Source organism: Chrysemys picta, chromosome 10 (genome assembly GCF_011386835.1).
Source record: "Chrysemys picta bellii isolate R12L10 chromosome 10, ASM1138683v2, whole genome shotgun sequence".
NCBI lineage: Eukaryota > Metazoa > Chordata > Testudines > Emydidae > Chrysemys > Chrysemys picta.
In genome coordinates, this window is record NC_088800.1 from 56578380 (window position 1) to 56593152 (window position 14773).

Sequence of the window (14773 nt, forward strand, 5' to 3'; positions counted from 1 at the left end):
TCCCCTGAACCTTGCATGCCCTCGCTCCTCCCCCTTTCCTCCATAACCTCCTGCATAGGCGCTGATTGGTGGGGGCTGCCGGAAGGCACTGGGGAGCAGATGGGGTGCTGCTGACATATTACTGTGGCTCTTTGGCAATGTACATTGGTAAATTCTGGCTCCTTCTCAGGCTCAGGTTGGCCACCCCTGGCTTAGCTGATCAGTCTGGCAAACCAGGCTCCTCCACTTTTACTATATAAATCCATGATATGCCCACATCTTGAATATTGCATGCAGTTCTGGTCACCTCATCTCAAAAAAGATATATTGGAATTGGAAAAGGTACAGAGAAGGGCAACAAAAATGATTAGGAGTATGGAACAGATTTCATATGAGGAGAGAGTAAAAAGACTGGGACTTTTCAGCTTGGAAAAGAGACGGTTAAGAGGGGATATGATAGAGGCTTATAAAATCTTGACTGGTGTAGAAAAAATGAATAAGGAAGTGTTATTTACCCCTTCACTTAACACAAGAACCAGGGGTCACCCAATGAAATTAATAGGTAGCAAGTTTAAAACAAACAAAAGGAACTATTTCTTCACACAACACACAGTCACCTGTGGAACTTTTTGCCGGGGATGTTGTGAAGACCAAAATTACAACAGGGTTCAAAAAAGAACTAGATAAGTTCATGGAGGTTAGGTCCATCAATGGCTATTAGCCAGGATCGGCAGGGATGTAACCCTATGCTCTGAGTGTCCCTAGCCTCTGTTTGTCAGAAGCTGGGAGTGGACGACGGGATGGATCACTTGATGATTCCCTATTCTGTTCATTCACTCTGAAGCACCTGGAATAGTCACTGTCAGAAGATAGGATAGTGGGATAGATGGACCATTGATCTGACCCCCTATGGCTGTTCTTACATAAAAATAATAATAAAAAAGTTTAGTACAGAAACTCCCCAAGATAATGACCTCTTGAGATAGTGATGATGTGAGATAATGACCTTGGCAAATAATACATTTTAAAAATCTTGGCCTACTAGGAAATGTATATTTTATATAAGTTTCCCAGTCACAAATCTAGCATTCTGGAGAAAAGTCACTAAAACATAGTCCAAAGCTCTGGCTGCTGTTGTTTGTCGTGCCACCATTCACTCTACCGCTCCATCCCCAATGGCCCTGCACTGTCATCTGCTGCCACCTGCCACTGTGACCTCTGCGAGTTGGTCTCTCGAGGTTCCACCCAGCTCTCAGTGATTTCAGCTCTCAGTGGGGGAACCTCACTGCTAGTGCAGGCTGCGCTGTCTCTTCCACAGAAACACTGTCCCACAGCAGCTCTAAGCACTTAGATTTGATTATCAGTGACTTCAGCTTTAGTGGTCACTTAACGAATCAAAAGACTCTCTATGAAGCCTAATCAGCTCTATCTCTAAACAGGAGAGAGGGACAGGTCAAATAGTATCTGTGACTCTTAGGTAGCGCCCACACCACCAAGCAAAACACCTGTGCCCCACCCTCTTCACTAGGATATGGCATCCAAACCTCTTGCTTAGGGAGTGCAGTTCAGTTGAGGGTGACCAGTGCTTAATTTGTAATGAAAGAGGTGCTGGGGCTCAAGCAAGTTTGTTACTTTCATAACTGATGTGACAAGCCCAGAGGTCCCAGGGCTATGAACTGCCAAGCCTAGAGGTGCTGTGACTCAGCCCTGGCAAGCCCTAGCACAAATTAAGCACCGAGGGAGACCCCCCTCATTCAGCCTGGCTAAGTACAGTTCTGCTGCCCTTTACTCATACAATAATAACAACATTTCATGACCCCCACATTTAATACGTAAGTGATTTGTAACCCAACACCAGCCAAAATGGATAACTTGAGCAGCACAGCTCTGTCTGCTGGATACCCAGTCACAGTAGGTGTGTTCATGTAAATACAGTCTGGTCCTGAAGCCTTTACATCCACCCCGGCTCATCACTAGCTGTCAGGGGAGAGCTCATTCAGACCTCACTTATAAATAATAATTTGAAATTATTAGGTAGGCCAATATAGCCGAAACAAATGTGCCGACATTGTCATAAATAACAGCTGTATGAGGAAGCTAGTCTTTGTTCATACTTTTCAAACCCATTATGCTTTCTCAGATACAAGTATTTTCTCATACTGTATATGCTTTTAAAGTGTGTATTAATGTTTCAATTTCAATTCAAATTTCCAGCCAACGACTAAATTGGCAACACTGCATGTAACTGGGGAGGTGTTGGGGAAATTCAGGGGGTTGTAAACCCCCTTGGGTGCGGTCTAGGGAAATCCCTGGCTGCGGGTTTCTTAAGGAGACTATTAAATTGAGCACAGCAGACTATTCCGATGTGAAGGAAAGATAGGAGGAGTAAGACTCGAATGACCTGAAAATCAAAAAGGATTCTTACAAAAAGGGGCAACAGGGACAAATTGCTAAGGAGGAGTACGGAAGTATACTAAGCAGTGGTGTTGTAGCCGTGTGGGTTCCAGTATATTAAATGGTCCCTCGAAATATGTGTTAACTACTTATGCTAACTGTTCCACCTTGTATTTAGCTGTGGTACTCTGAGTACGTTTCCCAGACCTGAAGGACTCTGTGTAAGCTTGAAATATTGTGTCTCTCTCTCCGAAGTTGGACCAGTAAAAGATATTACTTGACCCACCTTAACTCTCTCTACAAAAGAATAGCACAGAGGTAAAAACAAAATCAGGCTAAGGCACAAAAGGAATCACACCAAGCAAGGGACATAAAAGACAACAAGAAGAGCAGGGGTTCTCAAACTGGGGGTCGGGACCCCTCGGGTCGTGAGGTTATTATATGGGGGGTCATGAGCTGTCAGCCTGTACCCCAAACCCCACTTTGCATTCAGCATTTATAATGGTGTTAAATATATAAAAAAATGTTTTTAATTTATAAGGGGGGGGGTTCACATTCAGAGGCTTGCTATATGAAAGGGGTCACCAGTACAAAAGTTTGAGAACCACTGAAGAAGAGTTTATTTAAATACATTCGGAGCAAGAGAAAGACAAAGGAAAGTGTAGGTTTGCTGCTTAGCGAAAAAGAAGAGCTAATGTGACATCAAGAAGGCTGAGGTGTTTAATACCTATACTGCTTAAGTCTTCACTAAAAAGGCTAATGGAGACCAGATACCAAACACAGAAAAGGCTAATATTAACAGGAATGTTGTATGTATGTAGGTAATTGTCCTGCTCTGCTCAACACGGGGGAGGCCACAGCTGGAGTAGAGTCCAGTTCTGGGTCCACACTTTAGGAAAGATGTGGACAAATTGGCAAGAGTCCAGAAGGGAGCAACAAAAATGATAAAAGGTTTAGAAAACCTGACCTGTGAGGAAAAGTTAACAAACTGGGCATATTTAATCTTGAGAAAAGAAGACTGAGAGAAGACCTGATAAGTCTTCAAATATGTTAAGGACTCTTATAAAGAGGATGGTAGGACAAGAAATAATGGGCTTAATCTGCAGCAAGGAAGATTTAGGTTAGATCTTAGGAAACACTTTGAACTAGTTAAGCCAGTGGTCCGCAATCTTTTTGTGGCCAGTAGCACATTAATGTTTTCAGAAGAGTGTGGCGGGCGCCAACAATTTTTGAAGGCTTATTTTGTATTTGTACATTAAATAATACGGAAAACATGATATTTAATATTACGTAATATATGAATCGAGAGAAGCTGAAGAGAAGCCACGAGGATAGAGAACACCGGCGCCCACAGCCCCGGAGTTCTCTGTCCCCGGCAGGCGCGGGGCCCTGGCTTCTCTCACCTACTGGGCACTAGGCGGGTGCACATATATGCCCTGGCAGGTGCCACGGTGCCCATGGGCACCGCATTGGGGACCACTGAGTTAAGTTCTGGGATAATCTGTCAAAGGACATTGTGGAATCCCCATCATTGGAGGTTTTTAAAAGCAGGTTGAACAAGTGTCTGTCAGGGATTATCTAGGTTTACTTGGTGCTACCACTGTGCAGAGTGCTGAACTTGATGATTTCTCAAGGGCCTTCCACCCCTCCATTTCTATGATTCTATACGTTGTATGTTTTAAAGCTGCAGGTAGGAGGGCTAGAAACCAACTTTGTTATTATTATTTGTATTGCAGTAGTGCCTAGGAATCCCAGTTTTGGAGCAGCCCCTGTTGTGCTAGGCACCCAACAGACAGAACAAAAAGACAGTAGTTCCCCTATAAAAATGGGGATAATGATACTGACCTCCTTTGTAAGATCCTTTGGGATTTATCTACTGATAAAAAGAATTATATAAGAGCTAGATATTATTTAGTATTTAAATGAAAGATGAGGTTCTCGCTTAATCACATGCCTCCAGGAACTGGGACTTCAAGAAAAATACCAAATATTGTGAGACTCACGTTAAAATTTTAAGAGTTGGCAACACCAGGATTTCAAAAGGTTGATGGGAGAAAGACCCAGCAAAATGTCCATTCGCAAAAGTTAAACACTCTTTTTTGTTTTCCCACTTGAATAGATTATCTTTATCCAAAGGTTTCCCAGAAGCCAGTGCAATGAGCATCTGATCTATTCACACAGTTGAATGTAGCTTGGAGAAGCACATATGATGAGTTATATGTTCTAGTAGACTTAGTTCAATTTCCATTCCCTCCTTTCCCAGTTACTCATAATTCTAAAGCAATTCCTTTTTGGGCTGACATTTTGAGTGCCTGGTCTTAATATTCGATCTAAATGTAAAACATTTAAAAGCATAGTCATTTCATCTCTACCCTGATCTGATGCACAGTGTCATTGTGGCCGAAGACAAAAGTTCCCTATGACCTACCCTCAGTCTGCTACCGTAGAATGCTGCTAGTTCATGTTCAAGATCTGTCTGAGGTAGAAGAAGCCTTCTGATTGCTTTATTCTTTCAGCCAAAGGGTAATGATGGACAGTTGCTTCCTTTTATAGATTCACAGATTCTAATGTCAGAAGGATTTGTGATAAGTTAGTCTGACCTCACGTATAACACAGGCCAGAGATCTTCCCCAAAATAATTCCTAGAGCAGATCTTCTAGAAAATCATCCAACCTTGATTTAAAAATTGTCAGGGATGGAGAATCCACTATGGCTCTTGGTAACTTGTTCCAATGGTAATTACCCCCACCGTCAGAAATTTACCTTATTCCAGTCTGTTTGTCTAGCTTCAACTTCTAGTATTGGATCGTGTTATACTTTTCTCTACTAGATTTAAGAGCTTATTATTAAATATTTGGTCCTCATGCAGGTACTTATAGACTGTAATCAAGTCATGCCTTAACCCTTCTCTTTGTTAAACTCCAGGAGCTCAGTCTGTTTAGTTTATCACCATAAGACATCTTTTTCTAATCCTTTAATCCAGGGGTTGTCAACCTTTCAGCATTGGTGTGCCGAGTCTTCATTTATACACTCTAATTTAAGGCTTGGCATGCCGGTAATACATTTTAACATTTTTTAGAAGGTCTCTCTATAAGTTTATAATATATAACCAAACTACTGTTATATGTAAAGTAAACAAGGTTTTCAAAATGTTTCAGAAGCTTTATTTAAAATTAAATTAAAATGCAGATCTTATCAGTTTAGTGTGATCCGTGCCCTTGCTTTTCTTTGCTGAGTTTTCCAATATCTGGCACATATCTGGATACTTTAAGCTGCACACAGGCTTCTGAGTGATCACTTGTTAACCGGCTCCGAGAGGGACAGAGGACAGATTTCATGTGTGAAAATACCTGTTCACACAGGTATGTGGATCCAAATGCTGAAAGCATTGCAAACGTAATTTTCTTCAAACAGTTAAATTTCACTGGCAGGGACGTCCAGCAGGTCAGAATAGAGGCTCCATGATCTCTCTCGGTAGCTTCATGTGCGCTCCACAGATCCACAAACTTTGATGTCCACAATTCTGAGCTTTTTAACTGAATGAGCTGCATTTCGAAATCTTCAACACCCATCCACTGAAATACAGACAAATCCAAGTTGCTTTCATTGAACTTTTCAGGTTTAATAAGGAAAGAAAGCATTGGGCCAAATCGCTGGAAATCTTGAAATCTGTCAGAAAATTCTGATTTCAGTTCTTACATATACATTCCAATCTCATCGACACTGACAGTGCAACGTGTCGATAGCTCTTTTATGAGTTGGAAGTAGTGGAAAGTAGAAGTTTGAATATCCCAGGAAAAAACTGCTAGTTTCACAACAAATGCTTTCCTGGACCTTTATGAAGCCTGAACAGTTTGCCCTGGAGACACAGGTTGAGTTCGTTTAGGTGAGCGGTGATATCAGTTAGAAACGTGAGCTTACACAGCCATTTGTCATCATAATGTTCAGGGTAGTTTTGTTCTTTTTCCGACAAAAAGGCCTTGATTGCATCAAAACAATTTACAAAGCGCACCAAAACCTTGCCATGACTTAGCCACTGAATGTTGCTGTGAAGTGGGATGTCGTTATAAGCACTGTCCATCTCTTCTAGCAGTGCTTGAAATTGTCTGTGAGTCAAAGAAGATCGAGCAACAAGGAAATTCACAATTCGCACCACTGTATTCATCACATTATTAAGCTCTGAATTAGAAATTTTAGCACACAGGTTTTCTTGATGGATGAGACAGTAAAATTTGACTGTTGGATGGGCAATTTGATCTTGTAGTAACTTTACCAGTCCCTTCTGTTTTCCGACCATGGCAGGAGCACCATCTGTTGTCACACAAAATATTTTTCTGGTGTCAACTCCTCATTCTTCAAAATGGTTTACAAAACTTACCAGTATATCTTCCCCCTTTGTTGTGCTATGCAGGGGTTTTAGGCAACAAAGTTCCTCTCGGATTTAATCGGAAGCACAGTATCTTGCAACAACTGCCAAACGTGGAACGTCGTTTATATCCACGCTCTCATCAACTGCAACACTAAACACTACTGTGTTTTTCAATGCAGTTGTCTGCTTTTCCTTAATGTTTTCTGCCATTTCACTTATGCGTCTCTCAACTGTTCTGGCAGAGATGGGCAGTTCTTTTATTCTAGATACAATCATATCTTTATTTGGCAAATCATTGAACAAAATCTCCGAACTGCTGAGAAAAACTTTTTATATATTTCCCCATCTGTAAATGGCTTTCCGTTTTTTGCAATGCACTGTGCAATCTTGTAACTTCCTTCTGTAGCTTGATTTTTACTTACACTTAACCTTTTAAAAACACTGCTTTGCTTCTCATAGGCTGCTACTGCCTTTTTGATTGATTCAGTCTTGTCTGCTTCGTCAAGAAAGGTTTTTTCGTGCTTCGTTTCAAAATGTCATTGAACACTCGATGTGCGACAAACAACACTTCCATATCAGAAAGCACAAATAGCACGGTCCTTCTTTTCAATAAATCCAAATGCGTCTGTCCAAGCAGGCTGAAATGATCGGACATCTAGCTTCACTTTCTTAAGAGCTGCCATTTTGTCAAATGTTCCCTTCAACTCTCAGTGGTGGAAAAAAATGGCAATAGAAGGCAGGCACAAGGGCAAACGCAGTGTGGTCTGATATAAGCAATTTTAAGATGGGGGTGCTGAGCTGCACCCCCTCTTGCCTTGTGTGCAACCCTCACTGTCCCAGGCTGGGGACAGTGGGCCACAGTGGGGAGGCTGTAGAGCACTGATCCAAGGCCAGGAGCAGAGCCCAGGGTGGCCTGCTGGGACTCCAGGCCAGAAAGCAGGCTGAGCAAGGCTGGAGATCCTGACCTGGCTGGCAGGAGGTCAGCGTCTGGAACCCCAGATCGGCAGCTGAGGTGAGTGGAGCTTGCGGCTGGTAGGGCTGAGCAGGGCTGGAGGCCTGGACCCTGTCTGGCAGGGGGCCTGCGCAAAGTGAGTGGGGCTGTGGCAGGGGGGACCCCAGCTGGCAAGGGGCCAGCAGCCAGAACCCCCAGAGCAGCTACTAAGCAGCTCAGCCTGCCTGCCCCTCTGGGGTTTCGGCTGCTGGCTCCTGCCAGCCAGGGTCTCAGCCTGCTGCCAGCTGGGGTTCCTTCACCCAGGCTAGCAGTGAGTGCTGAGTGGGGCTGCGGTGGGGGGGGACCCCAGCTGGCAAGGGGCCAGCAGAGGGAACCCCAGACCGGCGGCGGGCTGAGCGGCTCAGCCTGTCCCCGCTCTGGGGTTTCAGCCGCCGGCTCCTGCCAGCTGGGGTCTCAGCCAGCTGCCGGCCTGGGGTTCCTTCCCCCAGGCCAGCAGCGGGTTCTGAGTGGGACCGGCGGTGGGACCCTGGCTGGCAGGAGCCGGCGGCGGAAAGCCCCAGAGTGGCGGCGGGCTGAGCGTGCCGTAGGTTGCCAACCCCTGCTTTAATCATTCTATGGCTCTTCTCTGAACCCTCTCCGATTTATCAACATTCTTCTTGAACTGTGGACACAAGAACTGGATACAGTATTCCAGCAATAGTTGCACTAGTGCCAAATACAGAGGTAAAATGACCTCTCTACTCCTACTCAAGATTTCTCTGTTTTTGCATCCCAGGATTGCATTAGGCCTTTCGGCCACAGTGTTGCACTGGGAGCTCGTGTTCGGCTGATTATCCACCATGATCCCAAAATCTTTTTCAGAATCAGTGTTTCTCAGGGTAGAGTCCCTCATCCTGTAAGTATGGCCTATAGTCTTTGTTCCTAGATGTATACGTTTACATTTAGCTGCATTAAAACTCATAATTTGCTTGCACCTAGTTTAGCAAACGATCCAGATTGCTCTGTATCTGTGATCTGTCCTCTTAATTATTTACCACTCCCCATTTTTTTGCATCATCTGCAAACTTCATCAGTAATAATTTTATGTTTTCTTCTAGATTGTTAATAAAAATGTTAAATAGCATAGGATCAAGACTTGATCCCTGCAGATTCCCACTAGAAACACACCCTTCTTAAGAACACTCATTTATAGTGTTCCTTTTATGGGGGCTCAGCCTTGCCCTTAATTAACATCAGTTAGATTTTTAGGGAAGATTTTTCAACTCTCTAGGCTCAAATGCCATCAGTACACATAATGCCCAGCTCTGTGTTCTCCTTTTCACCCCAGCTGGACTGTTGTTTTGAAATTTCCTGGATGTAAAATGGCTGGCTTTAACTACCCCTAGGCAAGATCATGTGATGGATTTGGAAAATCTTGACAAAATCTATTATATTTAGGCTGAAAATATGTGAGAGAGTTTCCAGTGGCTTCATATGTACTTTGATTTCCTAAAGGCTATTATACCTTGGTCTAATTTCAGTTGGGTTTAGTATGTGGGTGGTGGTGGTAGTGGCCTGTGATATACAGGAGGTCAGACCGCAAAGCACCTAACAAGTAACAGATAGCAAATAAACCTTTAGTTAGTATCAAAAGGTCACATATTTTACCCTTGATCTTTGTGCTAACCTTCCAATGTCATCAAAGGGCATTTAACACCCCGTTGTAGGTGTTAAAATGTGATTTGCCAAGAGAGAAGATGTTTAAACCCTCTTTTGCATTATTTACCAAGATCAGCTGAAAGTTGTTTGAAAACTGTTTTTGTTTTTTTCCATTCTTGTTGATGGCATTAGATCTTTAGATTTCTTTCTCTGTGTAAGAGGACCCTCTGAAGGGCTAGTCAACTTGCTGGCTTGTGACATCAGATACTATGATAATTACACCTGAGCAAGGGAAGGGAGTTAATCAAACTTTTAAAAGTTGTTTGTTTGCTGACTACACCTCTACCTCGATATAACGCTGTCCTCGGGAGCCAAAAAATCTTACCGCGTTATAGGTGAAACCGCGTTATATCGAACTTGCTTTGATCCACCAAAGTGCGCAGCCCTGCCCCCCCCGGAGCACTGCTTTACCGCGTTATATCCGAATTCATGTTATATTGGGTCGCGTTATATCGGGGTAGAGGTGTATCTATTTAATTCATATTTCTGCCAGATACTTGGGAAATAAGTTCTCTTTGTGAAAGTTTCAGCACCCCTTCATCTTCAGTTGAAGGATGAGGACACTTCTGGTCCTGTTTCTCAGACTATCTTGGAGCAAAAACAGAGAAGTCAAGGCTGGATGTTTCTAATATGAAAAAGGAGGGAGAAAGGGCTTTTGTTGTTGTTTTTAAAGAGAACACTTTTGGGCCTTCCTAGTACATCCCTTAGAAAAAGGCACAAACACACATTTCTTTTTGAAGGTCACTGTTAAGCAATTCGAAATTCTTTTTTTCCATTTGCTTCAGGTAAGCCAAGGAGCAGATACGCTGTGAATAGCACTAATGACAACACAGAAGACCAAGATGGAGACTCCAGGTAAGGAAATTTCCCCTCAACCAAAAGTTTTAAAATAAAGGAGGAGAATGGCCCATTCTCCTTTCTTGCACAGTAGTTGAGTAGGCAAATCCTCTTGTACTGTATGAAAGGAGATCTGCAAAGAAAAACTCAGAACCGAATTAATCTCAGACAGATGTGCTGGATGCACCTACTAATCAGGCACTTCTCGTGAGAGTCAGAGTGCTGCTGAAGGTGCTGGTTTTCGGGCAAGATGTAAATCAGACATTCTAACCTCTTCTGGTCATTAAAGAGCCCATGCCACTCTTTGAAAATAGGAGTGTTAATCCAGTGGCCTTGGTCAGATTTCAGTTCTACCAACCTGCATCTCCAGATGGGAGTTACAGTTGGATGCAGTGTTCTTCACTTGCTGCCTTAACTCTCATGTAGAATTGTGCGCAAATTAACTGGTGTGTTTCCCCAGAGGTAGCTGCAATTTTTTGTTGGATGAAGTGATGTCTCATAAGGATACTGAAATTTAAACAATGTTTTTGGGATCCTTGGATGAAAAATGCTCTGGAGGTGCTGAGTGTCCCTGTGTATTATTCCGTTTAAATTGATCTTTTAAACATTCTTCTTACTTCATAGAGTCTCCTGCTTTGTTCTGGTTTGTGCATACCACAAAATTTATCACTCTGGGCTGTCGCAGATGTTGGCAAAGTCAGCAGGTGTCCTGAGCTCACCCTTAGCTAAGTTGGTGTTCTCTGGGGCATGTTTTTTAAATCTTACGAAATAGTTAAAGGACGGGTTCTGTCACCCTTACTCCTGCTGAGAAGAGTGTTATTTGAAATCAGTTAAACTAATTACAGTAAAAGATACTACTTAACGTGAGAGAAGTTGGCAAAATTGGATCTCAAAAGGGGAAATTTATGTCCCGATCCTGCAAAGATTTAAGCACATGCTTACTTTTACTACCACGAGTAGTCCCATTGAAATCAGTGTAACAGCTCATGGTAATGAAGTTAAGTAAGTACATAAGTCTTGGTGGCATCAGTGCTTTAGTTTTCTACAGATGAGAAAAACACAACTTGCTTGGGACTTACAATAAATCGGTGTGTTGTCTTTTTTGGTATCTTTAAAAAGTGACAGAGTCCTGTGGCACCTTATAGACTAACAGACATATTGAAGCAGAGGCTTTCGTGGGAGCACTTATTGGCGCACGAAAGCTTATGCTCCAATACGTCTGTTAGTCTATAAGGTGCCACAGGACTCTTTGTTGTTTTTTTACAGATCCAGACTAACACAACTACCCCTCTGATATTTGGTATCTTTGGTGTCGTAGAACACTGCAATCTGGGATGTCCTCAGTGAATCCCGTACAAGGCAGCAGACTCCACGGGAACTAAAAACAACTTTTAAAAACTAGTATTTAGTTCTGTGCTAAACCCTGCGCACAGCCAAATTAGTGGAGCCATTCAGTATGTGTTTCTTTGGTTAACTCAAGTTGCTTTTGCAAGTCACTGTTAAAAAGTTTGGCCCTAGTATTTTGTAAACTATACTTGTAAAGCAAGGGAGTGCTGTGCTGCTTTTGGCATTTCAAAAAATTCTCAGAATGCCAGGAAAAGAGGGAAGCTATTGGTTCCTACAGATAATGACCAGCATGAGACCCAAAAACAAAGCTCAGAGAACTTGTAATGCCCTTGAAGAGCTGAGTTACCAAAATCTCCTAAATCCCAGTTTTCATTGTATTGTGACCTTGTACATTATTGGTCATTGAAAGGAAAAACACATACTTAAAGATTCAAACAATTGGAGTTACTGGAATATTGCGTTCAATTCTGGAATCCACTTCAAATGGATGTTGAAAAATTGGAGAATGTTCAGAAAAGAGCCACCAGAATGATGTGAAGTCTGGAAAACATGCCTTTCAAATACTTATAAGCTACATACATTGAGCTCCTTTGGTCATGGTGTAGAAGTACCTACATATGGAGAAGATTTTGGATAGTAGAGGTTCTTTAATCTAGCAGACCTGATGAAAGTGCTCTTTGTGTGCTTATGCATCTGCATTCAAATGTGCAGAGGTGGCTTCATTTTAAACCTGCTAGCTGTGACAAAATCCTTTTCTGAAATTACACTTGAGTCTAATTCTTCCTTTGCAAAAGTCCTTCTCTGGCTCCCAGAATAATCAGTATTTTTCACATTAATCACATTTTTCACAACTTCCTCTCACATGCTAATGGAAGGAAAGAGATAAGCTCTTGTCTACAGCTGAAGAACTGATACAACGGCTAGACTGATCCCCATCTTCAGAAATGATAGCTCATAGCAACAAGTGACTTCTTCCATCAAATTACTGCACGTGCTGTTAATGTACATGTTATCAAATTGTTTCCTGAAATGCACTAACTTTGAAGAAAGTAAATATAAAGTCATACAAATGCCTTCTGTTTTGCATTTTTGTCTTGAAATATGATGGCCGGACAGCTCCAGTTTTCAGATCTGTATCTTTCAATAGATTGTGACTCTGATTCTTCTTCTCTTTCCCCTTATGCGATCATCTGGGGTCAAGTCGTTGAGCAAGCATGCACTATCTTTGGCTGTCCATTGCAGCACTAAGATCCACCTGCTTAGGTCCCTAATCTTTGATGCGATCCATCCATCACTTCCTCAGCTTTCCACGGGGTTTGTTTACTACTATGCTGTCATCCCATTCGAACTTCGTCTGTTCCTCTTCATTCATCCTCTGCATGTGTCTGAACCAGGGAAGTCACGCTTCCTGGATTTTGTCAGCTATGTTAGACTTTGACTGCCATCCTAATGCTTTCATTTTGAAATCTGTCACTTTGTGTAACTCCTTTTATAGTGCAAAGACATCTTACCTTCAACAGCTGTAGGCATTGAATCTGCTGCCTCTTCACCACCCATGTTTCTGCACCATACAGCATTACTGGGTGCACTATTGTTCTATAAAGTAGGGCTTTCAGTCTCCGAGGCATATGCTTGTTGTGCACAACACTTGTGTCTCAACAAACATTCAAGCTCACTCTTGAGGTACTTGAACTGGTCAATTTGTTTAGTCGTACTTCATTAATCTCTATATCCAGTTTCCCTGTGGCATCTCTACTGACCCACATGACCCTAATCTTACTCATGTTCATTTTTGTCCGATGCCTGCTTAGCTTGTCATACCACTGGTTTACTATTTTCCCTAAGGGTATGTCTACACTACGAAATTAGTTCGAATTTATAGAAGCCGGTTTTATTGAAATCGGTTGTATACAGCCGATTGTGTGTGTCCACACAATAAAATGCTCTAGGTGCTCTAGTCGGCGGACCGCGTCCATAGTACGAGGCTAGCGTCGACTTCCGGAGCATTGCACTATGCGTAGCTATCCCACAGCTATCCCACAGTTCCCGCAGTCTCCGCCGCCCCTTGGAATTCTGGGTTGAGATCCCAATGCCCGGATGATGCAAAACAGTGTCGCGGGCGGTTCTGGGTACATGTCGTCAGGCCCCTCCCTCCCCCGTCACAGCAACGGCAGACAATAGATTCGCGCCTTTTTACCTGGGTTACCTGTGCAGACAACATACCACGGCAAGCATGGAGCCCGCTCAGCTCAGCTGAGCTCACCGTCACCATATGTCCTCTGGGTGCCGGCAGACGTGGGACTGCATTGCTACACAGCAGCAGCTGCTAACTGCCTTTTGGCGGTAGACGGTGTAGCATGAGTGATAGCCATGGGGCTGGCAGCCGTAGGGCTGCATTGCACCAGCCCCTTGCCAGGAGATGGTATATTGTGACTGGTACCCATCGTCGTCGTACTGGAGAGGCTATCACTCATGCTGCACCGTCGGCTGCCAGCTTAAGATGTAAAAAATAGATTTGTTCTGTATTCATTTGCTTCCCCTTCCTCCATGAAATCAATGGCCTGCTAAGCCCACGGTTTTCAGTTTAATCTTTGGGGGGACCATTCTGTGTGACAGTTGTTTGTGTTTCTCCCTGTTCCTGTACCTGTATGCCATGTCGTCACTCGGCCCTCCCTCCCTCCCTCCCTCCTTCTCCTGGTCCATCAGATACTACTTTCGCGCCTTTTTTCAGACCAGGCGCCATAGCTAGCACTGGGATCATGGAGCCCGCTCAGATCACCGCGGCAATTATGAGCACTATGAACACCACGCGCATTGTCCTGGAGTATATGCAGAGCCAGGACATGCCAAGGCGAAACCCGGACCAGGCGAGGAGGCGATTGCAGCGCGGCGACGAGAGTGATGAGGAAATTGACATGGACATAGACCTCTCACAAGGCACAGGCCCCAGCAATGTGGAAATCATGGTGTCACTGGGGCAGGTTCATGCCGTGGAACGCCGATTCTGGACCCGGGAAACAAGCACAGACTGGTGGGACCGCATCGTGCTGCAGGTATGGGACGATTCCCAGTGGCTGCGAAACTTTCGCATGCGTAAGGGCACTTTCATGGAACTTTGTGACTTGCTTTCCCCTGCCCTGAAACGCCAGGATACCAGGATGAGAGCAGCCCTCACAGTTGAGAAGCGAGTGGCGATA

The 14773-nt window shown here is 43.6% G+C and overlaps 1 protein-coding gene across 24 annotated transcripts in view; it reads left to right on the top strand.

The window, feature by feature from the left end:
• Positions 1-14773, top strand: part of NPRL3 (NPR3 like, GATOR1 complex subunit) — a 154714-nt gene that overhangs the window by 3505 nt on the left and 136436 nt on the right. For all 24 annotated transcript variants that reach the window (XR_010591144.1, XR_010591143.1, XR_010591142.1 and 21 more), the window contains exon 2: positions 10178-10247. Coding sequence is in view for 12 of the 24 variants with exons in the window: in XM_065559876.1 (XP_065415948.1) it covers positions 10178-10247 (70 nt within the window). In the remaining 12 variants the exon portion in view is untranslated. The remainder of the gene's footprint in view (positions 1-10177; positions 10248-14773) is intronic.